This window comes from Sinocyclocheilus rhinocerous, unplaced genomic scaffold (genome assembly GCF_001515625.1).
Source record: "Sinocyclocheilus rhinocerous isolate Xijiao unplaced genomic scaffold, SAMN03320098_v1.1 scaffold2, whole genome shotgun sequence".
Classification (NCBI taxonomy): Eukaryota; Metazoa; Chordata; class Actinopteri; order Cypriniformes; family Cyprinidae; genus Sinocyclocheilus; species Sinocyclocheilus rhinocerous.
The window spans coordinates 726,057-751,010 of record NW_015655572.1 but is presented as its reverse complement, the minus strand read 5'-3'; the positions used below and the strand labels follow the sequence as shown (position 1 = coordinate 751,010).

At 38.2% G+C, this 24,954-nt stretch overlaps 2 protein-coding genes and 1 long non-coding RNA gene across 3 annotated transcripts in view; all 3 read left to right on the top strand.

Annotated features, from left to right (window-relative positions):
• Window positions 1–21: 21 nt before the first annotated feature.
• On the top strand, window positions 22–17,890 carry LOC107718529 (alpha-tectorin-like). The gene is made up of 39 exons (XM_016525629.1): window positions 22–388; window positions 544–600; window positions 910–1,287; window positions 1,824–2,231; window positions 2,437–2,832; window positions 2,916–2,984; window positions 3,333–3,707; window positions 3,828–4,214; window positions 4,318–4,407; window positions 4,782–5,168; window positions 5,495–5,920; window positions 6,206–6,595; window positions 6,676–6,741; window positions 7,023–7,418; window positions 7,587–7,988; window positions 8,075–8,119; window positions 8,315–8,436; window positions 8,889–9,167; window positions 9,355–9,450; window positions 9,536–9,689; window positions 9,877–10,130; window positions 10,213–10,359; window positions 10,446–11,025; window positions 11,116–11,699; window positions 11,817–12,381; window positions 12,483–13,087; window positions 13,383–13,938; window positions 14,035–14,231; window positions 14,383–14,518; window positions 14,754–14,801; window positions 15,001–15,048; window positions 15,169–15,216; window positions 15,533–15,652; window positions 15,748–15,932; window positions 16,064–16,218; window positions 16,311–16,556; window positions 16,748–16,910; window positions 17,196–17,298; window positions 17,530–17,890. Exons 1-39 carry the CDS (start codon window positions 91–93, stop codon window positions 17,631–17,633), a joined length of 10,065 nt encoding a protein of 3,354 aa, XP_016381115.1. The 5' UTR covers window positions 22–90; the 3' UTR covers window positions 17,634–17,890.
• Window positions 17,891–19,296: 1,406 nt separating this feature from the next.
• Window positions 19,297–20,296, top strand: LOC107718531 (uncharacterized). Its single transcript, XR_001637426.1, has 3 exons — window positions 19,297–19,315; window positions 19,601–19,703; window positions 19,936–20,296. It is a non-coding gene; the product is annotated as an uncharacterized LOC107718531 (long non-coding RNA).
• Window positions 20,297–22,641: 2,345 nt separating this feature from the next.
• Window positions 22,642–24,954, top strand: part of LOC107718537 (pancreatic secretory granule membrane major glycoprotein GP2) — a 14,520-nt gene continuing 12,207 nt past the window's right edge. Inside the window, 4 exon segments of the mRNA XM_074560104.1 lie at window positions 22,642–22,687; window positions 23,625–24,013; window positions 24,098–24,161; window positions 24,350–24,757. Of these exon segments, the coding sequence (XP_074416205.1) occupies window positions 22,642–22,687; window positions 23,625–24,013; window positions 24,098–24,161; window positions 24,350–24,757 (907 nt within the window).

Below are 24,954 nucleotides of genomic sequence, written 5' to 3'. Positions count from 1 at the left end.
TTCACAGCCCTCCACTTTGACCCCTGCTATAGCTACACTGTGCTGGACGATGCTTGGAGAGCCACAGACAATCGATATACCTTCAATTTAATGTGTGATGCTTATGTCAGCTGGATGGGCTGGTATCGTCTCTTCATTCATGGCCAGAGCGTTCAGATGCCAGACACATGTGTTGATCGGCTAAGCTGTGGCACTCATGCCCCACTTTGGCTAAACGGTCCACACCCACGAATTGAGGATGGAGTGGTGACCCGAGATGTCTGCGGTCACTGGTGGAATAACTGCTGTGGTTTCCAGTCAAATCCAATTAGAGTGAAAGCCTGCCCAGACAATTACTACGTCTATGAGTTTGTTAGCCCAAGTTTCTGCTATGGGACCTACTGTGCAGGTAAACATATCTGCATTCACCCACGTTATGCATTACATTTGAGTTTGCTTTTTTGCATACTGTTGAGGTGAATACATCAACATGTGCCTTTTGTACTATGTAATTAATATTTTTTGCTGTTTATTAATTAATAGTCATTTAATTTTGTTTTACAGATGTTAGGAACAATAGCATCAGCATTCCTACTTTCACTCCAGAGACAACATTGGCTGGTAATGTAGTATGCTATGCCCTCTACTGACTGTTGACGTTTTGACAGGAAATGTCATAAAACAGTCAGTACAGTCTGTCAACACACCATGTGTTTGTGTTAAGACACTAGATAAAACAATGTTTGAAATTTGCAAATGCAGTACTAGTTTCTTTGCTGACTTTCATGTTGAGCTACACAATATTTATGCATTCATATTTCATTTTACTGAATTAACATTTACTGTACTGAAATGTATTGTAGGTTTACAAAATCTTTACACTTAAACCGTGTGTGTGTGTGTGTGTGTGTGTGTTGTTATTTGTAACAGAGGCTTTCCGCATTGACCCCTGCTACAACTACACAGCCCTGGATGATCCTTGGAGAGCCACAGACAATCACAATTCATACAATTGTGATGCTAGTGTTAATTGGGATGGCTGGTATCGTCTCTTCATTGCAGGCCAAGATGCTCAGATGCCAGAAACATGTGTTAATCAGTTTAGCTGTGGCACTGTTGCCCCACTGTGGCTAAATGGTCAGCATCCACGAGTCGAGGATGGAGTGGTCACCCGTCATGTCTGTGGCCACTGGAACAATGACTGCTGCAATTATGTGTTTAATCCTATGAAAGTGAAAGCCTGCCCAGGAAATTATTATGTGTATGAGTTCATGAACCCAGTGTTCTGCTCTGTGGCATACTGCTCAGGTAAATATATTTACATTAAAACTTGTATAATTGTGTTTTTGTATTTAACTAATATTCATCCAAAACTTTACAGAAGTGACGAATATCAGATATACAGATGTCACGCCACACACCACCCCAACTGGTAATTTAATGTTCTTTGTTCTCTGACATAATTTTTTTAATCTAACAATAACAAAGAATACTTAAACAATTTGCAAACAAATAATAATAATAACCTTATATATTTTAATAATGTTTCACTTTCAAAAAGATTTCCTGTTGTCACAGAAAAACATATTATTTTTTTATTGTTCAACCCATAATGCCATATTTGTTCATATATACAGTATATACTGTGTGTGTATATATATATATATATATATATATATATATAAAATATGTGTGTATACATGTGTATATATGTGTGTGTGTGTGTGTGTAATATATATCAAATATATATTATATCAAATACACATACATACATACATACATACATACATAAGCCAAAACCCAACCCTTCACTATTACTTCTTTCATATTTGGTCTCTCAAAAGTCACAACTCCCAGCTCTGACCCATGCTTTGATTATAATATTCTTGATGATGATTGGAGAGATTTGCGCCAGAACAGCCAGTCATACGACCATGATGACACTGCTGTTGAATGGAATGGTTGGTATCGGCTGTATTTGAATGGAGAAAGTGCTCAGCTGTCTGAGTGGTGTGTGACACTCGCAAGATGTGGTGGTGAAGTTGGACTTTATCTCAATGCTTCTCATCCACAACTTGAGGATGGGGTGGTGACCCGTGAAGTCTTGGGATCTTCAAGTTGGTGGTGGAACTCCAACCAATGTGGCTATTTTAGATCTACCTCCATTCAAGTCAAAGCCTGTCCAGGAGATTATTATGTCTATAAACTTGACAAACCTGATGTGTCAATCCCTAGGCCTACATACTGTGCAGGTACTTGTGTACTGCTTTGTATAAATTACTGTTCATGTTTATTCTCTGTGTGAAAAATGTATATTTTGGTATAGTTAATTTCCATTTCATGAATTCTGTATATTCTAAGAAACACAACAATGAGACTTGAAGTCTTATTTTAATAAGCTGACACTTTTAACATTTAAACAGTGATTTCACAAACAGCCTTTTTTCTCCATATCAGTTGCATTCAACAGCATCAGTAATGATCCTTGTTACAACTATGAATCTCTGGATCGTCCCTGGAGAGCTACAGATGAAACTGGATTTTACATTTGTGATGAATCCTTCTCCTGGAATGGCTGGTACAGACTTTTTTACAATGGAGCGAACATCCGAATGCCAGAGAGCTGTGTTAATGCAGGCAGCTGTAACACACAGTACAGTCTGTCGCTCGCTGGTCCTCACCCTCAGGTAGAGGATGGAGTGGTGACCATGGAGGTCTGTACAAGAACATGGACATGGTATTCCAGCTATGATTTGAAGCAAACACCCATCAGAGTTAAAGCTTGCCCAGGCGATTACTATGTTTATGAACTTGTGAATCAACCAGCATATGGGTGTTCAGGGTATTGTACAGGTAATATGTTTTCATATGATTTAATAGCTTCTTTTAACACGTTTATAATAATTTCAGTAATATGTTTCATTTCCTCTTTTTAGATGTCAGCACAATATCTCTGGTTTCCACTACAAGTCCAGCTACCAGTCCTGGATTCAGCATGACTTTGAGTACGTTTCTATAGTGAAAACTCAAAATAGTCTTTAGTCCACCGAGACTAGTTTACAAGTAGTCATGAAAAGCATGTTCTTCAAAGCGTTAAGTGATATGTGTGACAATGACATTTGCAGGGGATAGTTGAAAATTTAGGAGTGGATCAGTATCATTTTCTAGATGATAGTTTTCTAGTGTTTTTAGTTTTGTGTCCAGATGTTTAGGCCAAAATCTGCCCACTCAAAAATAGGGGTGTTTGACTAATAAATAGAACAATGAAACACAGCTTGCTCTTTCCTAATTTTTATTTTATTTTATTATGTATGTTTTCTCTGTCTCTCTGTCTCTCTCTGTAATCAACATAGATTATGACCCATGCTATAACTACAACATTCTTGACAATTACTGGAGAAGCACACTCTGGTATATGTCTGGATATGATGACACTCGTGTTGAATGGCATGGCTGGTATCGATTTTTCATTAATGGATCGAGTGCTCAGATGCCCGAGTGGTGTTTCAGTTATATGTCATGTGGAGGTTTTATTTCTCTGTGGCTTGGTGGCCCTCATCCTCAGCCAGAAGATGGAGTTGTTACCCGTGAAATATATGGCTCTGTTAATGATCAGTGCAGTTCCTACACATCCAACCCCATCCAAGTCAAAGCTTGTCCTGGAAATGTCTATGTCTACAGACTTTTAAGGCCAAAACCATCAATCCCAGTGCCTGTATATTGTGCAGGTACAGTCATACCATAAATTGTATTGTCACCTTTCATTTAAAACTACACTTATAGATTTGTTGATTTTTAAATGGATTTAAACATCTTAAATGCATTTACTCTTTATATTTTCACTATAGTTTTATTTAACACTCCAAATACTGATCCCTGCTATGACTACACCAGTCTGGATGACCCCTGGAGAGCCACTGACAATTATTACAACAATTACATGTGTGATTATAATGTCAACTGGAACGGCTGGTACAGGCTCTTCTACTATGGTCAGAGTGTCCAGATGCCAGAGTCAAGTGTTGGTTCTGACATGTGTGGTACTCCTCACCCACTGTGGCTCAATGGCCCTCACCCACAGTTAGAAGATGGAGTGGTCACACGACAAGTATGTGGTTCCACATGGAATGACGGCTGTGGTTACAAATCTCATCCAATACAAGTCAAAGCTTGTCCAGGAAACTATTATGTGTATGAGTTTGTCAGGCCAACATTCTGTGCATCTTACTGTGCAGGTAGTTATTTTTATTTATTTTTTTTAAACATGCTTTGTTTTTGCTTTTGATATTTTAGGTTAAACAATTTTTGACAGTTAAAAGTATCATTTTTACTTTACAGATGTTACCAACCTTGCATCTACAACAACATCTGAAACAACAGTGACAATTCCACCCACAGAATCCAGTACTTTGTCTGTTACAACCCCAGGTAAAAAAAAAATTTGTTTTAACTGTTTCACTCGTGTTCTAGAATTTTTTTTTTCTAGATATCTTTTTCATGAAATTTATTTTTGCTATTTTATATTGAAAGAATTAGTAGTCCAAATTTATGCTCTTGGGTAATAAAATTAGTTCTCTATGTACACTATGCTCCACTATGCTTACAATTTTTTTTTTAGCTATGTATAAATTAAATCTGTACCAGGTAGCTCAACAAGAAAATGTTCAAGTTAAGTAGACAACTTTTAATGAAGCTCCATTTGTAGGTAAATTAAAATTAAACAAATATTGACCTAAAAAGAAATGTTTAGTAACTCGGTTTATTTAGCAAATGATCCATTTATATTGCTAATGTTTCCACAGCAGAAGCTATTCCTTTTGACCCCTGCTATAACTACACTGTGCTTGATGATTCTTGGCGATCCATTAGCAATCAGCATTCCTCCTTCATAATGTGTGATGCTCATGTCAACTGGAATGGCTGGTATCGTCTCTTCATTGGTGGCCAGAGTGGTCAGATGCCAGACACATGTGTTGATCAGTATAGATGTAGCACTCACGCCCCACTGTGGCTAAATGGTCAACATCCACAAGTCGAGGACGGAGTGGTCACCCGAAATATCTGTGGTCACTGGGGCAATGACTGCTGCTATTTCCAATCCAATCCCATTAAAGTGAAAGCCTGCCCAGGAAATTACTACGTCTATGAGTTTGTTCAACCAAATTTCTGCTCTGGGACCTACTGTGCAGGTAAGCACATTTGCATTTGCTCTTAAATTGTATGTTTAGTTTTTTTTAACTATAATTAATCATGCCAGTCTATTGCAGAATGTAATTTGCTTAGTCTTGTATTGATCTATTTTTGGGCTGAATGTATAGCCAGATTTTTAGAATGCAATACGGGTTTGAATCAATATGTGTCTAGGGAAAATTTATGGATAAAATCATTTAAAATGTACAAACCACCATCCTCACATTTAATGACCATATTGGAACATTATGGAAACTTTTTAAGGAAAAAAAAAAAAACTCCCTTTGTTGTAACTTTTTTTTCTCTTGACCCTCTTCTCGTAAAGCCCCAACTCCCAGCTCTGACCCATGCTCTGGTTACAATGTTCTTGATGACGGCTGGAGAGACTTGCGCACGAACTTCTACCAATCTTATTACAATGATGACAGATTTGTTGAATGGAATGGTTGGTATCGGCTGTATTTGAATGGAGAGAGTGCTCAGCTGTCTGAGTGGTGTGCGAGTTTCACAGGATGTGGTGGTGAAGTTGGACTTTATCTCAATGGCTCTCATCCAAAACCTGAGGATGGGGTGGTGACCCGTGAAGTCTTGGGGTCGTCGTCTTGGGCGTGGTGGTGGTGGTGGTGGAACGCCCACCATTGTGGCTATTATAAATCCACCTCCATTGAAATCAAAGCCTGTCCAGGAGATTACTACGTCTATAAACTCGTCAAACCTGACATGTCAATCCCTACGCCTACGTACTGTGCAGGTGCAGTTTTAACTTGTGTGTTCTTTATGGATGGTTTTATTAATCCCCTATATGAAAGATTTACTCTTTGTTACAACTCAACATTGATATACCAATATATTTATATAATATGTACAGGTAGTAACAATGTTAAACTTTTATATGGGTCATGGATGCTTTAACCAGTTAGACTAGACACACACAGCCATGAGATGTCGTTATTATGCATCAAGTTATATAAATTACCCTGTAATACAGCATTTAAACAGCGATTTCACTAACAACCTTTTTTTTTCTCCATATCAGTTGCTTTCAACAACATCAGTAATGATCCTTGTTACAACTATGAAAATCTGGATCGTCCCTGGCGAGCCACAAATGAAACTGGACTTTACATTTGTGATGAAAATTTCTCCTGGAACGGCTGGTACCGACTTTTTTACAACGGAATGGACATTCGAATGCAAGAGAGCTGTGTTGCTGATGGCAGCTGTAACACATATAGCAGTCTGTGGCTCAATGGTCCTCACCCTCAGATTGAGGATGGAGTGGTGACAATGGAGGTCTGTGGAGGCAGATATTACAGCTGCTGTGATTTTAAATCAACACCCATCAGAGTCAAAGCCTGCCCAGGCAATTACTATGTCTATGAACTTGTAAAGCCACATTCATTTTATTGTTCAGGATACTGCACAGGTAAAATTATTCTGTAGCACTTTTTTTTAATTCAAAACCTTTATATTGTTTGATCAGTCTCTTAAAATTCCCTCTTTCAGATGCCAGCACTATATCAACAACTTTTTCCTCTACAAGTCCAGCTACATTTATGGGGTCCAGCATGAGTAGGTTTTTTACAGTCAAAATAATATTTCATCTTAGTTCAAAGGATAATACATATGAAATCTTGTTTTTAAGACATTTAGTAAAATGTTTGAAAATAATTAATTACAGCATTTGTTACATATACTTTTAGAAAGATATTGGTTATTTAAAAAAATGTTCTCTGTTTATAATAAAGAGCCAATGGCATGCAGCACAAAGTAGCTCAGATAGACTTTTGACTGCTAACACGAACATTGCCTTATGAATTCATTTATTTATTTTCCGATTTCTGTCTTATCAGCTGCTATCAACACAGATTTTGACCCGTGCTATGACAACAACATTCTTGACAACTCATGGAGAAGCACACTCAATCTCTGGTATCAATATGCACATGATGACACTCTAGTTGAATGGCATGGCTGGTATCGACTCTTCATTGATGGATCGAGTGCTCAGATGCCCGAGTGGTGTTTCAGTTACATGTTATGTGGAGGTTATAGTTCTCTGTGGCTTGGTGGCCCTCATCCTGAGATAGAAGATGGAGTCGTTACTCGTGAAGTCTACGGCTCTGTTAATGACCAGTGCAGTTACTACAGATCAGACCCCATTCAAGTCAAAGCTTGTCCTGGAAGTTATTATGTCTACAAAATTAAAAGGCCAAAGGTATTGATCCCAGCCCCTACATATTGTGCAGGTACAGTAATTCTTCTACATCTGTTACATGCTTATTATGAGCTAAATTTTGAGCTTTGATGTAACGACTGCATTTACAGACTTGCTAAAGAATAATGTATTTACAATGAAAAGGATTTGTGTTTGTTTTTGAAGAAATCTTAACACCTTTTTACTTTTCATAAAACAGTTGCTTTCACCACTCCAAGTGCTGACCCTTGCTACAACTATAACAGTCTAGATGAACCCCAGAGAGCCACCATCAGCCCACACTACGATAAATATTATTACTATGGAATATGTGATTATAATGTCAACTGGAACGGCTGGTACAGGTTGTTCTACTATGGTCAGAGTGTCCAGATGCCAGATTCATGTGTTGGTTATGGCATGTGTGGCACTCCTTCCCCACTGTGGCTCAACAGCCCTCACCCACAGCTAGAAGATGGAGTGGTCACTCGGCAAGTGTGCGTTTCCACATGGAATGACTGCTGTGGTCACAAATCTCATCCCATACGAGTCAAAGCTTGTCCAGGAAACTATTATGTGTATGAATTTGTCAGACCACCATTCTGCTCTGCATATTGTGCAGGTAGAGCATAAGTACTTCATATTTTTGTTTGAAAAGTGTTTCATGCATACATATATTTTACAGTTTGCTTATATTTTTCTTCACAGAAGTTAATGTCACACATACAACAACAAGATCAAATATTTCCTCAGGTATTTTAACAATTTAAACAAAAATAATGTAACTATGACATCACATGGTAACAGAACATTGAAACATTAGTAGCCAAATAGTATTTTATACCTTACACTATATGTGCTGTGATATATGTGGTATGTGAGCTTTATACCCAAAAAACAGTATACCATACAGTACACCATATTTTTCTGGCTATACCACTGTTGCAGGACCATTTTATCCATTTGGAGCTGGCGACACAGAGAATGATCGTTCTGATGATGGGATTTCACCAGTGATTTCCCTTCTACAACCATTTAGATTTTTTGGACAGACATATAACCAATTATATGTAAGTGAATCTGGTATTATTTTGTTTAAATCACCATGGCACTCATACTGAGTTACAAGTGATTTAACTTTTGAATGATCAAAATAGTTTTGCTCCCTCATTAATATAGCAAGTTTCAACACTTTAGTCCAGTGGTTCTCAAACCTGTCCTGGAGTACCCCCAGCCCTGCATATATTGTATGTCTCCCTCATCTATCACACCTGATTCAACTCATCAGATCATTAGTGGAGACTGCAAGACCTGAAGTGGGTTTGTCAGATATAAGGAGACGTACAAAATGTGCAGTGCTGGGGATACTTCATGGAGAGTTTTGAAAACCACTGCTTTAATCTATTTGTAACTCTTAACCTGTACCATATAAAGTTTAGGATAGTAAATGATGGCTGTGTTGCTGCTTGGTTGGATTTATTATTATTAAAAGTGTTGTGCATATTATAATACTTTATTTCAGATCAACAACAATGGATACTTGACTTTTGATTGGCCATGGTACAGCTACTTTCCATACCAGTTCCCAGGTTATGGTGGAGAAGACCTCATCGCTCCATTCTGGACAGATATTGATAACCGGGGCAATGGTTTTATTTCATATCGTCAGTACTCCTCTGGCAGTGTTCTTGCAGAGGCCACACAAGACATTAACCAATACTTCCCTGATTTGAGTTTTTCTGCTACTTGGGTCTTTGTTGCAACATGGGACAGAGTTGCATATTATCCATATTCAGGAACCGTAAGAAATCCAATCTGGTTTTGTAAAATCCTGTTCTTTTTTAATATCATATTTGATATTATAAAAATCAAAATTGATGTAACCCACCATAGAGTAAAATAATGCACATTGTATGATTACTGCTTTTTGTGATTTTTAGCAAACTTGTGTTGGCCAGCACATGATTTTTTAAATTTGTATTTTTCAGGAAACATCTTTCCAGGTGGTTTTGATTTCAGATGGGCATTTCTCATTTGTTTTGTTTAATTATGGAACAATTGCTCCAACTCAAAGATATGTACAGGTCTGCACTGATGTGACTAGTTGAAACTATTCCAATTTACTAACTGAAATAGAAACTAACATTTTCTTTTGGTCACTTATTGTAGGCTGGTTATGACACCATCAGCTCTACATACCACTTTTCAATTACTGGATCACTACAGTATAACATCACAAGCTTAACATACAGCAGCAATGTCAATGTGCCAGGCAGATGGGTCTTCAGAACAGATCATGGATCACGGGGTTGTCAGTTTAATGGTAAGGTTTTTCTGTCCTCTTAAACTAATTAAATTATTTGCAGTAACCCTCAATAGACACTTTTCATTTCACTTTAGCTTATTGGTAAACCTTTAAAAAAATCTTGTTAAAATAGTTTTAGGTGTTTGATCTCCTAACATACAACAATATTGAGTTCTAAGCAATGTGAAACAATACTTTATTGTAGGCATTCCAGTGCAGCTTGAAGACTCTTTCTGGAGTGATGCCACCTGCCAGCAGAGATGCACCTGCACCAGCAGTGGCCTCCAGTGTAGCCACGAGCCCTGCACTTACTCCCAAGCCTGCCGTCCAGCAGCCTTCCAATACTCTTGCCAGAACATTCAACGGCAAACCTGTACCATCTCTGGTGATCCTCACTACTACACCTTTGACTATCAGGTTTTTCACTTTCAAGGGACCTGCACTTATGTTCTCTCTGAGGTTAGCCGTTCTCTATAATTTATATGGGTTTCTGTTTATTTTTTGTATGAATCAGCTGGTAATCCTTGAAGTTTTATTTCAGGCTTGTGGCAATGGTTTGCCATATTATCGCATTGAGGGCAAAAATGAGCATCGGGGCAGCACGCATGTGTCATGGACACGGATGGTCAGAGTTTTTGTCTATGATGAAGTAATTGAACTGGTCAAGGATCACTATTATGAAGCGAGGGTTAGTATGACAATTTACTTTAATTGTCACTTGAAAGCAGCCTTCTGCTTATTATTCTAATTCCGTCTTTTTCTGAAATTGTCCAGGTTAGTGGAAGCTTTGCAGCAACGCCATTCACCCTCCGCAATGGCTCCATCCAGGTCTATCAATCAGGGTTTACCTTGGCCATCAGCACAGACTTTGGTCTGCTTGTTACATATGATGCATACAGCTACGTCAGCATCTCTGTACCTTATGACTATTTTAATTTCACCTGTGGTCTGTGTGGAAACTTTAATCTGCACCCCGAAGATGATTTCCGTTCACCCAGTGGTGAGATCTTGAGCTCAGATGTGGACTTTGCTAACAGCTGGAAGGTACAAAGTGACACAGATCCTGAATGCCATAATGTCAGGTGCACAGGTCTGGCTTGTGCTGTTTGTACCACAGATGAAATGACTTTGTACAGTGACAGCAGCCACTGTGGAATCCTGGAAGATGTTGTCGGCCCTTTTGTTGATTGCCACCCTGTTCATGCACCACAGACCTACATAGAGAATTGTGTGTATGATCTTTGCTTGGGAGGAGGGTACCAGCCCATTCTATGCCAGGCTCTCAATGTGTATGCTACTCAGTGCCAACAGCAGGGTGTACACCTTGGTCAATGGAGACAGCAGGGCTTCTGTGGTAGGTATCTTGTTGAGATCTTGTTGAGAAATCTCTGTTCAGACCGCATATTCTTGCTGTATGTTCTTTATTTTATTTCTCTATTTTCAGAAATTCAATGCCCTGTACACAGTCATTTTGAGCCTCAAGGAACAGGTTGTCCTGTGACTTGCAGTAATCCGTCTGCCCCAATGAACTGTCCCTTGCCCAGTCAGGAAAGCTGTATCTGTGATCCTGGGTACATCCTGAGCGCTGGAGAGTGTGTGCCTGAAGCAAACTGTGGCTGCATCTTTGAGGGCTTCTATTACGTTGAAGGACAGTCAGTGGTGTTGGATGGTGACTGTGGGAGACAGTGTGTGTGCAGCAGCATGTCGATGACCTGCCATGAGCACCAGTGTGGTCCAGCAGAGGTGTGTGGAGTCCATGATGGTGTGAGAGGCTGCAGACCCACTGGCTATGCTACCTGCTCGGTTGAAGACCTCGGGTCATATCACACCTTCGATGGACAAAGTTTCAGATACTCCGGAGCATGCGGATTGACCCTTACTAGGGTGATGGGGCCATCCCCACTACCACACTTTGTGCTGACGGTGGAGAAAGTACCCAGAGGCCTTCAAGACTTTTCCAGGGTTCTGAAGTTTGAGGCAGAAGGAATTCAGGTCACCATCGAAATGGGAGAGGGCAGCAATGTAAAGGTAAGGCACAATATGAAATCACTAAGCTGTTACTCAGTCCAAGAGCATAATTGCATTATTTTTCAAATTCATACGCTAGATGGAAAGTCTCCTGACACTGTTTATCACTCTTTTCAGGTGGATGGACAGATGGTCGGTCTGCCTGTCAGTGTTGGCTCTGGTCAAATCCGCATTTATCACAGCAGTGTGAGGGGTTTTGTTTTGGAAACAAACTTTGGGGTGACTGTAAGAGCTGACTGGCCGCACATTGTCCGAATTACGGCACCAAGCACATATAGTGGCACACTTGGAGGTCTGTGTGGGAACTTGAATGGAGACATTGCCGATGAGTTTTATACTCCAGATGCTGTCCTGTTAAATGACACTCAGCTGTTTGCGGACAGCTGGCGTGATGGTTCCCTATCAGCTCACTGTGAGGACCCAAATGACAGCTGGGAAACAGGACATTATCAGAACAGCAGCCAGTTCATTGAACATTGTAGCATAATGGCCAAGCATGATGGACCATTTGCTGAGTGCAGCAGAGCAACAGATCCTCAGCAACGGATAGCAGATTGCGTTCAGCTGCTGGAGCAGACACAAGGTGCCAGAGAGGCTCTATGTGAGGCTTTGCGAGGTTACACGCTACTTTGCCAACAGAATGGCATTGCAGTAGAAGAGTGGAGGATTGCCACCCACTGTGGTAAGCATCAAGTGTTGGATCTGCTGATCTACAACTGGATTTCATGAAGCTGAAATTTGCTTATCTTTTCTACCATTGTCATTATGCTTTTGTAATTCCAGATCCCAGCTGTCCAGCAAATTCCCATTATGTTGTATGCGGTACATCTTGTCCTGCATCCTGCCCCAGCCTCTCCTTTCCATTTCAGTGCACACTGCAGTGCCAGGAGGGATGCCAGTGTAATGACGGAAATGTGTTGAATGGAGATCGTTGTGTGCCTCCCGTGGGTTGTGGTTGCTACCACTCTGGGCGTTATCGGCAGGCTGGAGAGACGTTCTGGCATGGTGAAGAGTGCCAGTTCTTGTGTGTTTGTGATGGAATCACTGGAAATGTTCATTGCACACCATCTTCTTGCAGTGAGGTGGAGGTCTGCCATGTGTTGGACGGCGAGTACGGCTGCCATCCTCGGCCACACGCTCGTTGCTCTGCTTCAGGAGACCCCCACTACATGTCTTTTGATAAATCCTACTTTGACTTCCAGGGCACATGCCGCTATGTGCTAGCCACAGTATGTAATGACACTACTGGGCTTCCGCACTTCCAGGTGGATGCAAGGAACGAGGCATGGCATGGACTCCCAGTGTCAATTACTGTTGAAATTTTTGTCAATGTCTCTGGGCATCTTGTGCACATGTCACGGGACATGAACCGTTGGTTTACTGTTGAGGTAATCAAGCATTATAGGTGATATATAAAAACATAAATATTAATGATGAGTTTTCATGCCTTATTGTATTTAGTCATGTATCAGCAATATTGCCTGCTTAGCTTTAAAACAAGCTATTGGTTTATTCTCTTTTCTACAACAAATCTGCTCTTCAAACAATTTCCCTCTGGTATTACTCTGGAGAACACACCCAGAAGTGCACTTGTTTTCAAGCCTTATTGTATTTAGTCATTTATCAGCAATATTGGCTGCTTAGCTTTAAAACAAGCTATTGGTTTATTCTCTTTTCAATCAGGTTGATGGAGAGACCAGAAACCTCCCCATCCTGCTTGACTCTGGACGGGTGTCTGTGTACTCCAGCGCACAGTACATATTTGTATCAACTGACTTTGGTTTGAGCGTTGGTTATAGTGGCTCCTGGGCGGTGGACATCATCGTACCAGCGGACTACGGTGGTGTTACGTGTGGCATCTGTGGAAACTTCAACGGCCAGAGTAATGATGACTTCATGACTCCTTCAGGTGCTCTGGTGCGCTCAGCAGACCAGTTTGGAGCAAGTTGGAAGGTTGAGGACGAGCTGCCATGCAATGATGGGTGTGGAAACAATTGCCCTTTGTGCCAGGATCAGACAACCTCCCGTTCCCTGTGTGACATCATCAGGTCCAGTGAGGGCCCCTTTAGTTTCTGCCATGTTTATGCCGATCCTCAAGCCTACTTTGATGACTGTGTGTTCGATGTTTGCCTTTCTGGAAACCGTAATGATGTCCTGTGTCGCTCGATCCAAACCTATGCGAGTGCCTGTCAATCTAACAATGCCGTTATCTACCCCTGGAGAGAAAGCGCATCCTGTGGTGAGTGAGATAATTTCCGTTAGTGTGTACTTAACTTGAAAAATAGAATACATTTTTAAGACATGCTTGACATAAATACAAATGTTACATTTCCAGTCATAACCTGCCCAGAGAACAGCCACTATGAGTTGTGTGGCACAGACTGTGGTCATACTTGCGCCAGCAACATTGATGCTAGTTGTGAACACACCTGCTCAGAGGGATGTTTCTGTGATGATGGGTTGGTGAGGAGTGGAGGACTCTGTGCATCAGTAGAGCAATGTGGCTGCTTGCATACCGGATTCTACTTTAATGTAAGGACTGAAGCTCTCTTTTGACAAAGCTTTATTCGATTTCATTTATAAGATATCGGAGCCTTGTATATAGTATATCAATACTAAAACAACTCATATATACGTTGTTCTGGAAGTATAAAGTTCATTGTTTTGTGGTGTAATTTCTTAGGTTGGTGAGCAATTCTGGAATGAAGAATGTTCCCAACTCTGTGAATGTTTTGCTCCAAATGATTTGCGCTGCTCTGATTCAACATGCCCATCGACGATGGAGTGTACGGTCAGAAATGGACTTCGTGGCTGCTATGGTCAGTGCACGTGTTTAATATCTCTTATATTAACTTTTCTGAGTCGCATCACCTAAATGTTTGTGTTTACACACTAAGAAAATATTGTTGTGAGTTCCTGTGGAGAAAATGAATAGGAAAAACTCTACCAGAACCAAGACCACTGAACGAGTTGATGATCACTACTGTGTTCTACAGTCATATAAGTGTTGGCATGTAATAAAGAAACAATTTAATTTTATCTTTCTCTTTACAGAAGACAGCACCACACACATGACCACCACCAAATCAAGCATTCACTCAGGTATTTTGTAATGGTTTTTGTAATTTTGTGGTTTGTCCCAGTTGACAAGATGTTTCAAATCCTTATGGAGGCAATGAATAGAAAAGGTACTTCAGAACCAAGGCTGCTGAAAAGGTGGATGATGACTGCTGTGCTCTATTGGCATGTCTGAGTTGGTATATGGTAAAAAAAAAATTTGAATGTATTTTTCTCTTTACAGACGAGAGCACTACACACATTATCACCACCACATCAAGCCTTCCCTCAGGTATTTTCCATATACTTTTTGTAATTTTATGATTTGTCTCAGAGGTGATTGGATTGGTTTAGAACTCTAGAACTCTGTTGCACTCATTTTCACTGTTGCATTTTTTCTCTGTCTTTACAGAAGAGAGCACCACCTACATGACCACCACTAGATCAACCATTCCCTCAAGTATTTTTTAAACAATTTAGAAAAAAAACACATATTTGAATGACACATTGAATGAAAAGATGTCACGTGAACTGATATCAGTAATGGTGTTTTTTGATGTTTTTACTTATAAAATTCCATAGGTCTGTTTTAACCACTTGTAACTTTTTTTATTTTTTTTTGAGTAAGTCCAGTAAAACAAAAAGTCCTAATGCTCAATCTGTTATCGCAAAGATTGTTTTATTTAACAAAGGAAGCCAAGATATTATCTTCACCCCAGATGTGTGTTTTATCTATGCCTCAACTTTTGTCATTAATCCTGTTGTTCTCCTCTTAGGTGAAGGAGACCCCTGTCTTGAGCTCAGCTGCACTGAGAATGAACAGTGTGAAGAGAAACATGGTGTTTACGGCTGTTCCTGCAAGGAAAACCATCACAGATCTCAGCATGACTCCTTTGGTTGGACTCATTGCACAACATTTCAATGTTGTTTTAATGTTCATCATTGATTATATTTTTGTTTTTGACATTCTCTTGGATGTTTTCGCTCTCAGATTTCATTGAAACCTGTGAAAGCAGCTCTGGCTCCATGTCTCTGTCTCGCTGTCAGCTTTTTGAGGCTGGTTTTCCTTCTGACATCTTACACCTCAATGACCCCAACTGCAGAGGAACAGTCCGGAATGGCAGAGTGGAGTTCTATTTTGACAACAATGACCACATCTGTGGCACAAATCTTGTGGTAGGATTCATTATGTACATCTTTGAATGGTCAAAATAACAACAAATCATTTTATTTTATTTATTTGTTTTGTAAATCATACTTTAAAAAGTCCCTTAAAGTACAAATATTCAAATAATATGTCCATACAGGCCAATGGCACCCACTTCATCTATAAGAACTTTATTGTGGGGGAGCCAAAATTAGTTGGGCATCTCATCAGCAGGAAAAGAATTCTGAAGCTTCCTTTCAGCTGCGTTTACTCACAAACCCAAATACTTTCCATGGACATCAACCCTCTGGAGAGGTGGGGCACACTGACTTTATCCAACTTACGGAATGAACTATTAATTATACTTATTTGTAGTTGACACATATCATGTAAAATTATTTCAACAGCACTGTGCACATGAACCTTCCTGCTGGTCAAGGGACATATCAGGTCAGGATGATTCCATATCAGGATGCCGAATTCTCCCACCCCTTCGCTGGTAGTGTGAACGCAGAGCTGAGCAAGCGGATTTTTGTGGACGTTGGTGTTGATGGAGTTGACAGCCGTCAGTTTGCTTCAGTGATTGACACATGTTGGGCTACACCTGTGAACGATCCTCATTACCCTCTCCGCTGGGACCTCATCGTTGATGGGCAAGTCCATGTTTTTGTTTGGTTTGTCTTCACTTAGCGCTATCTAAAAAATAAATTTATGTTTATTTACTTACCCTCATATCTTTCCAAACCTTAAATTGTACAATACTTGAACATAGTTAACCTAGTAAATCATTTTAGTTTTTTGTTATCTTTATAATATCTTTATTATACTGTTCCAAAATGCTCAGGTGTCCCAATCCTAATGATGATACAGTGGAGTTGCTGCAAAATGGTGTTTCTACATCCAGCCGTTTCTCCTTCGAGATGTTTATATTCACTGCAGACTCCACCAAGGTTTACCTGCACTGTGCTGTTCACCTTTGCCTTCTGACAGACAATCACTGCTCAGTGGTGAGTGTACAAATTAATGTACAAGTAATAAAACCTTTCAGATTTTTCTTGTGGACATGGTCATATAATTGTTGTTATTAGTAAATGTTGTCAGTTTTCTTTAAGTAAAAGATACTTTTGAGCGACGGTCAGTGGAGAAAGATGCTATTTGTTTCCAATTGCGATAAACCACCAGTAGGGGCTGATGGGGCCATGCTGACTAGCAAAATCTCAACCCCTTTGGCTGATACGACTGATGATAACTTAAACTGACACAAATTGGTTGTCTTTTCATCTGTCTTTCAGCACTGTGACTCTGAACACCACCATAGAGCGGGCAGATCTGTGGATTTCCATGACAGTACTTCCATATCCCTTGGTCCATTGATGTGGTCTGATGGTAACAAAGGTAACTTATGAAACAAAACAACAACAAAAAGAGAATTCAATTTAATTCAACAATATCACATTAAAAAAAAAGAGTGTTGTAGTTCCACAACCTTCACATACTCTGGTCTGGAACACAGTGGATGCATAGGAATTATAAAAAAAAAAAAAACAGTAAAAAGTGCTGTTAAGTAAATATCAGCACTCGTGAAGTGCTGCAATCAACTGACTGCTGTATAATTTCTGTTCACAGATACGCCGATGCCACGCCAAGTGCTAGTATCCAGGGCTCCATGTCTGTTGGGTTCTCTGACTATATCACTTATTTCTCTGATGAGTCTCCTGATATTCTGCTAGGATATTTCCACTGACAATCAACCTAATGTTTTAACACATCTATTCTTATATTTTTATTATATCTCTTTCTCGATGAATGTGACACTGATGCCAAACTGTTACAAGCTTTCTATAAATGTGACCTTTGGGTGATTGTTGAAAATCACAACCTTTAAACTCTTTTATAAATCAAACAGTCTTATTACTATTGTGAGGATAAAGCATATTAAATAATGAGATAAAACAAATCACAATAAACTGATTTTCTCTGTGCTTTGGTGACATATTTGTCATTTATGTGTGTGTGTGATTTTGTTTTTACTATTGTTTGTTACAATGTAGTTAGTTCAGCTATTATACTGAGTCAGGCTTAGGCTACATTCTATCATAAACCATCTCAAACCAAATCAGCTATACACTCACACAGACATTTTATGGGCCAAAGCTGTTTTGCAGCGTTTTTTTCTTCTTCTTCTGACCTAGTCATACATATTACTGGAATAGAAACTTTTCTTAGTGTTCTTGTGTTAACAGAGATGACTGTTTTCTCTTCATTCTTTACTGATACAAACAAGTTTTTACTGATTTCTTGTATATTTGTAATTTTACTGAAAAAATGCACTGTACATAAGAAACCTTCAGATAAAATTGATGAATTTAGAATTCATCAGCATAATGATTTAATCATTTCGCAGACTCATTTGTTAATACTAACATGAAGTACCTCTGATTCTTTACAAATTTGGCAGTTTGAATTTACTAGGCAAATGCAGGAAACAAATGCAAGGGAACAAATATCGAAAGAGACCTTCATGCTATTGACATTCAAAGCTTTAGTCTGTGTATTATTCTTGCTTGCACATTAAAGTTGGAATTGTGTACTGACGAATACTGTTAGCTCCTGATACAAGTTAGATTGTTTGTGATTTTCTCATTTGTAAGTTGCTTTGAAAAAAGTTTGCTCAATAAATCAAGCTAAACTGCAGCAGTGCCATAAAAAATAACAACTGCTGCTAACACACTTGTTCTATAAGATAAATAGGACTCTGTACAAACAACACATGCCTATTGTTAGGATAAAAGAAAAACACCAGCTAGATTGTGAAATTAAGTGTCTTATACCAGCACTGCATGTTTGGTTGGAAAAAATAGATTTCACAAACAAAGTGATCATGCATCCCTTGCATTAAGCACAGGGTACATATATGTCATTCTACTTTAAAATGTCAAAAGTCACCATTTTCTAAACTCAGAAAGGTTAATTAGTAGACTGAAGAATCTGTCAAAACACATACCAAACCATACCATAATATGCTGTTGGGTGGGGAGAATTTATGGTATGTCTAAGATATGAAAAAAAAAAAAAACTTGTTTGAAGTATTGCTAAGCAAAAATAAAAATAACTCCTAGGTCCAACCATGTTCTGCCTACCATTTAAAAATGATAAGACTGTAAAACCTGCAGTTCAACATCACTGTATTTAGTTTGAACTGTTGAAGAGACAATCACCCTAATAGGCCTATACGCAGCAGCAGCATTTAATCTCAGGTTAAATTCATCTCATCTGGCTCCACTCATTCTTTCAGTCATCTTTTGATATAAATTATTATACAGCAACGTTTTTGTGATGTTGTTTATTTTCTCTTTACTTTTAATCGTTGTATACTGATACAAATTATGTTACTGACAATCACTGCTCAGTGGTGAGTGTACAAATTAATGTACAAGTAATAAAACCTTTCAGATTTTTCTTGTGGACATGGTCATATAATTGTTGTTATTAGTAAATGTTGTCAGTTTTCTTTAAGTAAAAGATACTTTTGAGCGACGGTCAGTGGAGAAAGATGCTATTTGTTTCCAATTGCGATAAACCACCAGTAGGGGCTGATGGGGCCATGCTGACTAGCAAAATCTCAACCCCTTTGGCTGATACGACTGATGATAACTTAAACTGACACAAATTGGTTGTCTTTTCATCTGTCTTTCAGCACTGTGACTCTGAACACCACCATAGAGCGGGCAGATCTGTGGATTTCCATGACAGTACTTCCATATCCCTTGGTCCATTGATGTGGTCTGATGGTAACAAAGGTAACTTATGAAACAAAACAACAACAAAAAGAGAATTCAATTTAATTCAGCAATATCACATTACAAAAAAAAGAGTGTTGTAGTTCCACAACCTTCACATACTCTGGTCTGGAACACAGTGGATGCATAGGAATTATAAAAAAAAAAAAAACAGTAAAAAGTGCTGTTAAGTAAATATCAGCACTCGTGAAGTGCTGCAATCAACTGACTGCTGTATAATTTCTGTTCACAGATACGCCGATGCCACGCCAAGTGCTAGTATCCAGGGCTCCATGTCTGTTGGGTTCTCTGACTATATCACTTATTTCTCTGATGAGTCTCCTGATATTCTGCTAGGATATTTCCACTGACAATCAACCTAATGTTTTAACACATCTATTCTTATATTTTTATTATATCTCTTTCTCGATGAATGTGACACTGATGCCAAACTGTTACAAGCTTTCTATAAATGTGACCTTTGGGTGATTGTTGAAAATCACAACCTTTAAACTCTTTTATAAATCAAACAGTCTTATTACTATTGTGAGGATAAAGCATATTAAATAATGAGATAAAACAAATCACAATAAACTGATTTTCTCTGTGCTTTGGTGACATATTTGTCATTTCTGTGTGTGTGTGATTTTGTTTTTACTATTGTTTGTTACAATGTAGTTAGTTCAGCTATTATACTGAGTCAGGCTTAGGCTACATTCTATCATAAACCATCTCAAACCAAATCAGCTATACACTCACACAGACATTTTATGGGCCAAAGCTGTTTTGCAGCGTTTTTTTCTTCTTCTTCTGACCTAGTCATACATATTACTGGAATAGAAACTTTTCTTAGTGTTCTTGTGTTAACAGAGATGACTGTTTTCTCTTCATTCTTTACTGATACAAACAAGTTTTTACTGATTTCTTGTATATTTGTAATTTTACTGAAAAAATGCACTGTACATAAGAAACCTTCAGATAAAATTGATGAATTTAGAATTCATCAGCATAATGATTTAATCATTTCGCAGACTCATTTGTTAATACTAACATGAAGTACCTCTGATTCTTTACAAATTTGGCAGTTTGAATTTACTAGGCAAATGCAGGAAACAAATGCAAGGGAACAAATATCGAAAGAGACCTTCATGCTATTGACATTCAAAGCTTTAGTCTGTGTATTATTCTTGCTTGCACATTAAAGTTGGAATTGTGTACTGATGAATACTGTTAGCTCCTGATACAAGTTAGATTGTGATTTTCTCATTTGTAAGTTGCTTTGAAAAAAGTTTGCTCAATAAATCAAGCTAAACTGCAGCAGTGCCATAAAAAATAACAACTGCTGCTAACACACTTGTTCTATAAGATAAATAGGACTCTGTACAAACAACACATGCCTATTGTTAGGATAAAAGAAAAACACCAGCTAGATTGTGAAATTAAGTGTCTTATACCAGCACTGCATGTTTGGTTGGAAAAAATAGATTTCACAAACAAAGTGATCATGCATCCCTTGCATTAAGCACAGGGTACATATATGTCATTCTACTTTAAAATGTCAAAAGTCACCATTTTCTAAACTCAGAAAGGTTAATTAGTAGACTGAAGAATCTGTCAAAACACATACCAAACCATACCATAATATGCTGTTGGGTGGGGAGAATTTATGGTATGTCTAAGATATGAAAAAAAAAAAAAACTTGTTTGAAGTATTGCTAAACAAAAATAAAAATAACTCCTAGGTCCAACCATGTTCTGCCTACCATTTCAAAATTATAAGACTGTAAAACCTGCAGTTCAACATCACTGTATTTAGTTTGAACTGTTGAAGAGACAATCACCCTAATAGGCCTATACGCAGCAGCAGCATTTAATCTCAGGTTAAATTCATCTCATCTGGCTCCACTCATTCTTTCAGTCATCTTTTGATATAAATTATTATACAGCAACGTTTTTGTGATGTTGTTTATTTTCTCTTTACTTTTAATCCTTGTATACTGATACAAATTATGTTACTGTTGCAGTGAAGATGTAGATTTTATTAATATGTGCCAAAAAGAAGGTTACAATCCTGGGTTTCACTTTATTTTGATGGTCCCTTTAATGCATTCTGTTGACTATAAGTAATGTTGCACCTACACATCTACTAACTCTCATTAGAGTGTTAGTAGAGTATTTGTAGTCATGGTAGGGTTAGGGTTACAATAAGTTGACATGTACTTGCAAAGTTACATATGGTCTAGAATGTCTTTTGGGAGACCAGCACAATAAATAGTTAGCAGATATGAAGCAGACAGTTTACTAATACTCTAATGAGAGTTAGGTGGCATGTAGCTGCAACATTACTTATTGTCAACAGAATGTTCAAAAGGCACCATCAAAATAAAGTGTTACCCAATCCTGTCTGTGTTTAGAAATCATTTTCTAAACAGCACAAAATTGGGCAGAATAACAAAATTATACAAATAATTTACATATTGGCATATGTTATAAGTTCGGTGTAGTTGTGAAGCAATATAATCAGTGTCTCGATACTATTACTTTTAGCGATACTATCAGTTCATTACTACTAGTTTTTATTGCCGCCGAGAGGAAACATGTCTATGCGCTGTATGCAATAGATCACACTGATATGTAATATACGACAATTTTATGATAGATATATTATAAGTAAGGTTTTGCAGCACATGATTTGCTTGACAGGATTAGATGAAAGCTCCTCCCAAACTTTAGATTAGAATTTAGAATATTACGTTCAACCTCGATAGTGTTATGTTATGAAGAATATATATATATATATTTTTTCAGATCAGTTTTACGTCTTCATGAGCAAAAATTAGGTTTCTAATCTTATTTTGTGTGACACTACTGCTGCTGAATAACGGTAAGTGTCACATCTATAAAAAATGCCAACCTGTGGCCAAGAATTGTCACACTATTAAATAAGTGAACTGACAAGATGCTTTTGTATTTAACAGGTGAAAGAATCGAAGGACAAACGTCAGGTAGGTTAATCATTATACTTGGGGGTCTGCTTCATCATGAATTATAATCCTTCAGTTCTTCCCCTTTAAGTAAAATATATTCCTTCAAAACAATTTGCGGCTCAAGGTACTGTATCAGGGTTTTGTATTCACAAAATGCTCAACATAACCTCTAATCAGTTTTGCTGTCTTTATGTATTAAGTCAATTTCGTCTTAAAGCACTTAAAACTCAAAAACATTCTTGTCAATGTCAAGATGCTCAGTAATCTTAAAAATATTAAATCGAAATTATATCGTCACTATGCTTCCTGGCCATTCATCTATTGGCAAATCAAGCTGCAAATTTTTTTCCCCAGAAATTATAATTAACAGTTTGTTAAATTTGTGCCTCTCTATCAACTGTCACATTTTGTCTCTTGACACTATTTTCTTAGATACCACAACATCCAGCACTGACCCATGCTCTGAATATACGGTTCTGGATATTATTTAGTTTTTTAAATCAAATAAATGCAGCCTTGGTGAGCATAAGAGACTTCTTTCTGAAACATGAACAAATCTTAGATCTCTGTATTAAAGTTTAATATTAGTTTTCATTATATATATTTTTTTATCATTATTATGAAATATGCCTACTTTTAGCCAGTTAGACTTGAGATGCTCATGCTACATTATTGTGCATTTAGGATATAATACTGAATCAAATTTGCACTGAAAATTGTAGGGCAAATTCACTAACATTCACACCACTTCAAAGTGTGGTATTTCAGTGCAAAACTCATGCAGCTTTTTCAACAAGCACATGAAATCCAGTTTAACCATGTGCAAAATGCACTGAAATAGTGCTGCGCAATGCATAATCATTTCTTTACTGAATCCAGTGGAAAAACAATGCAAATAAACACTGTCACCAGTCAATCTCAACGACGAGCTAACGATATTTTTCTTTCTTATCAGTTGCTTTCAACAGCCTCAGCAATGATCGTTGTTACAGCTATCAGTCTCTGGATCGTCCCTGGAGAGCCACGAATGAAAGAGGAACATTCATGTGTGATGAATATTTCTCCATGAACGGCTGGTACAGATTTTTCTACAATGGAATGGACATCCGAATGCCAGAGAGCTGTGTTGGTTTGTACAGCTGTAATGGATTATACAGTCTGTGGCTCAATGGTCCTCATCCTCAGATAGAAGATGCAGTGGTGACCATAGAGGTCTGTGGGACTGATGATTCAGGCTGCTGTGAATTTGTTGCTGTACCCATCAGGGTCAAAGCCTGTCCAGGCAATTACTACGTGTATGAATTAGCAAAACAATCCCGGTGTACAAGTTACTGTATAGGTACAGTTTTTAAATAGCCTTTGGATTATTTCTTTAAATGTGTCTTTATTGTTTATGTCGTCTTCAAATTGCTTCCTTTCAGATGTCAGCACTATATCACCGAAACTGCTTCTGTTACAACTTCAGCTGTGACCGCATTCGACATGATTTTGCGTAGGTTGACATAAGGTCAAATTCATTCAATTCCCAGTTGAGTCGATAAAATGTGTCTAAAACCTAATTGGGGCTCTTTAAATTTTCATTAGAATTTTGAAAGAGTTATATCAATTTTTGTAACTATAACAGTCATGTGGAATATGTATTGATTCTCAATGATTGTTTCTGTTGTTTGTTCTCAACAGCTGTAACCGACACAGATGACGACCCATGCAATAACTACAGCATTTTTGACGACCAAAATAGAAGCCCAAATGATTTCTTTTTTTATCATAATACTATAAATGGATATGATGACACTCGTGTTGAATGGGATGGCTGGTATCGACTCTTTATTAATTGATCGAGTGCTCAGATGCCCGAGTGGTGTTTCAGTTATATGTTATGTGGAGGTTATAGTTCTCTGTGGCTTGGTGGCCCTCATCCTCAGCCAGAAGATGGAGTTGTTACTCATGAAGTCTACGGCTCTGATTACGAACGGTGCAGTTACTACAGATCAGACTCAATCCAAGTCAAAGCTTGTCCTGGAAATGACTATGTCTACAAACTTATAAGGCCAGATCGAATCATCCCAGCCCCTGCATATTGTGCAGGTACAGTCATTCTCCTTCATATTATACAACAGCAAGGCATGCTGTCACACTATAAAATTATAATTTGTCAGCAACATTTGAACAATGTTATTTCAATATTAGATTATCTTATTTTAATATTTTCAGTTTTAGAAATGTTATGTTTTTTGTCTTTTTTGTTTGTCATTTTAGTTTTATATATATATATATACAGTATA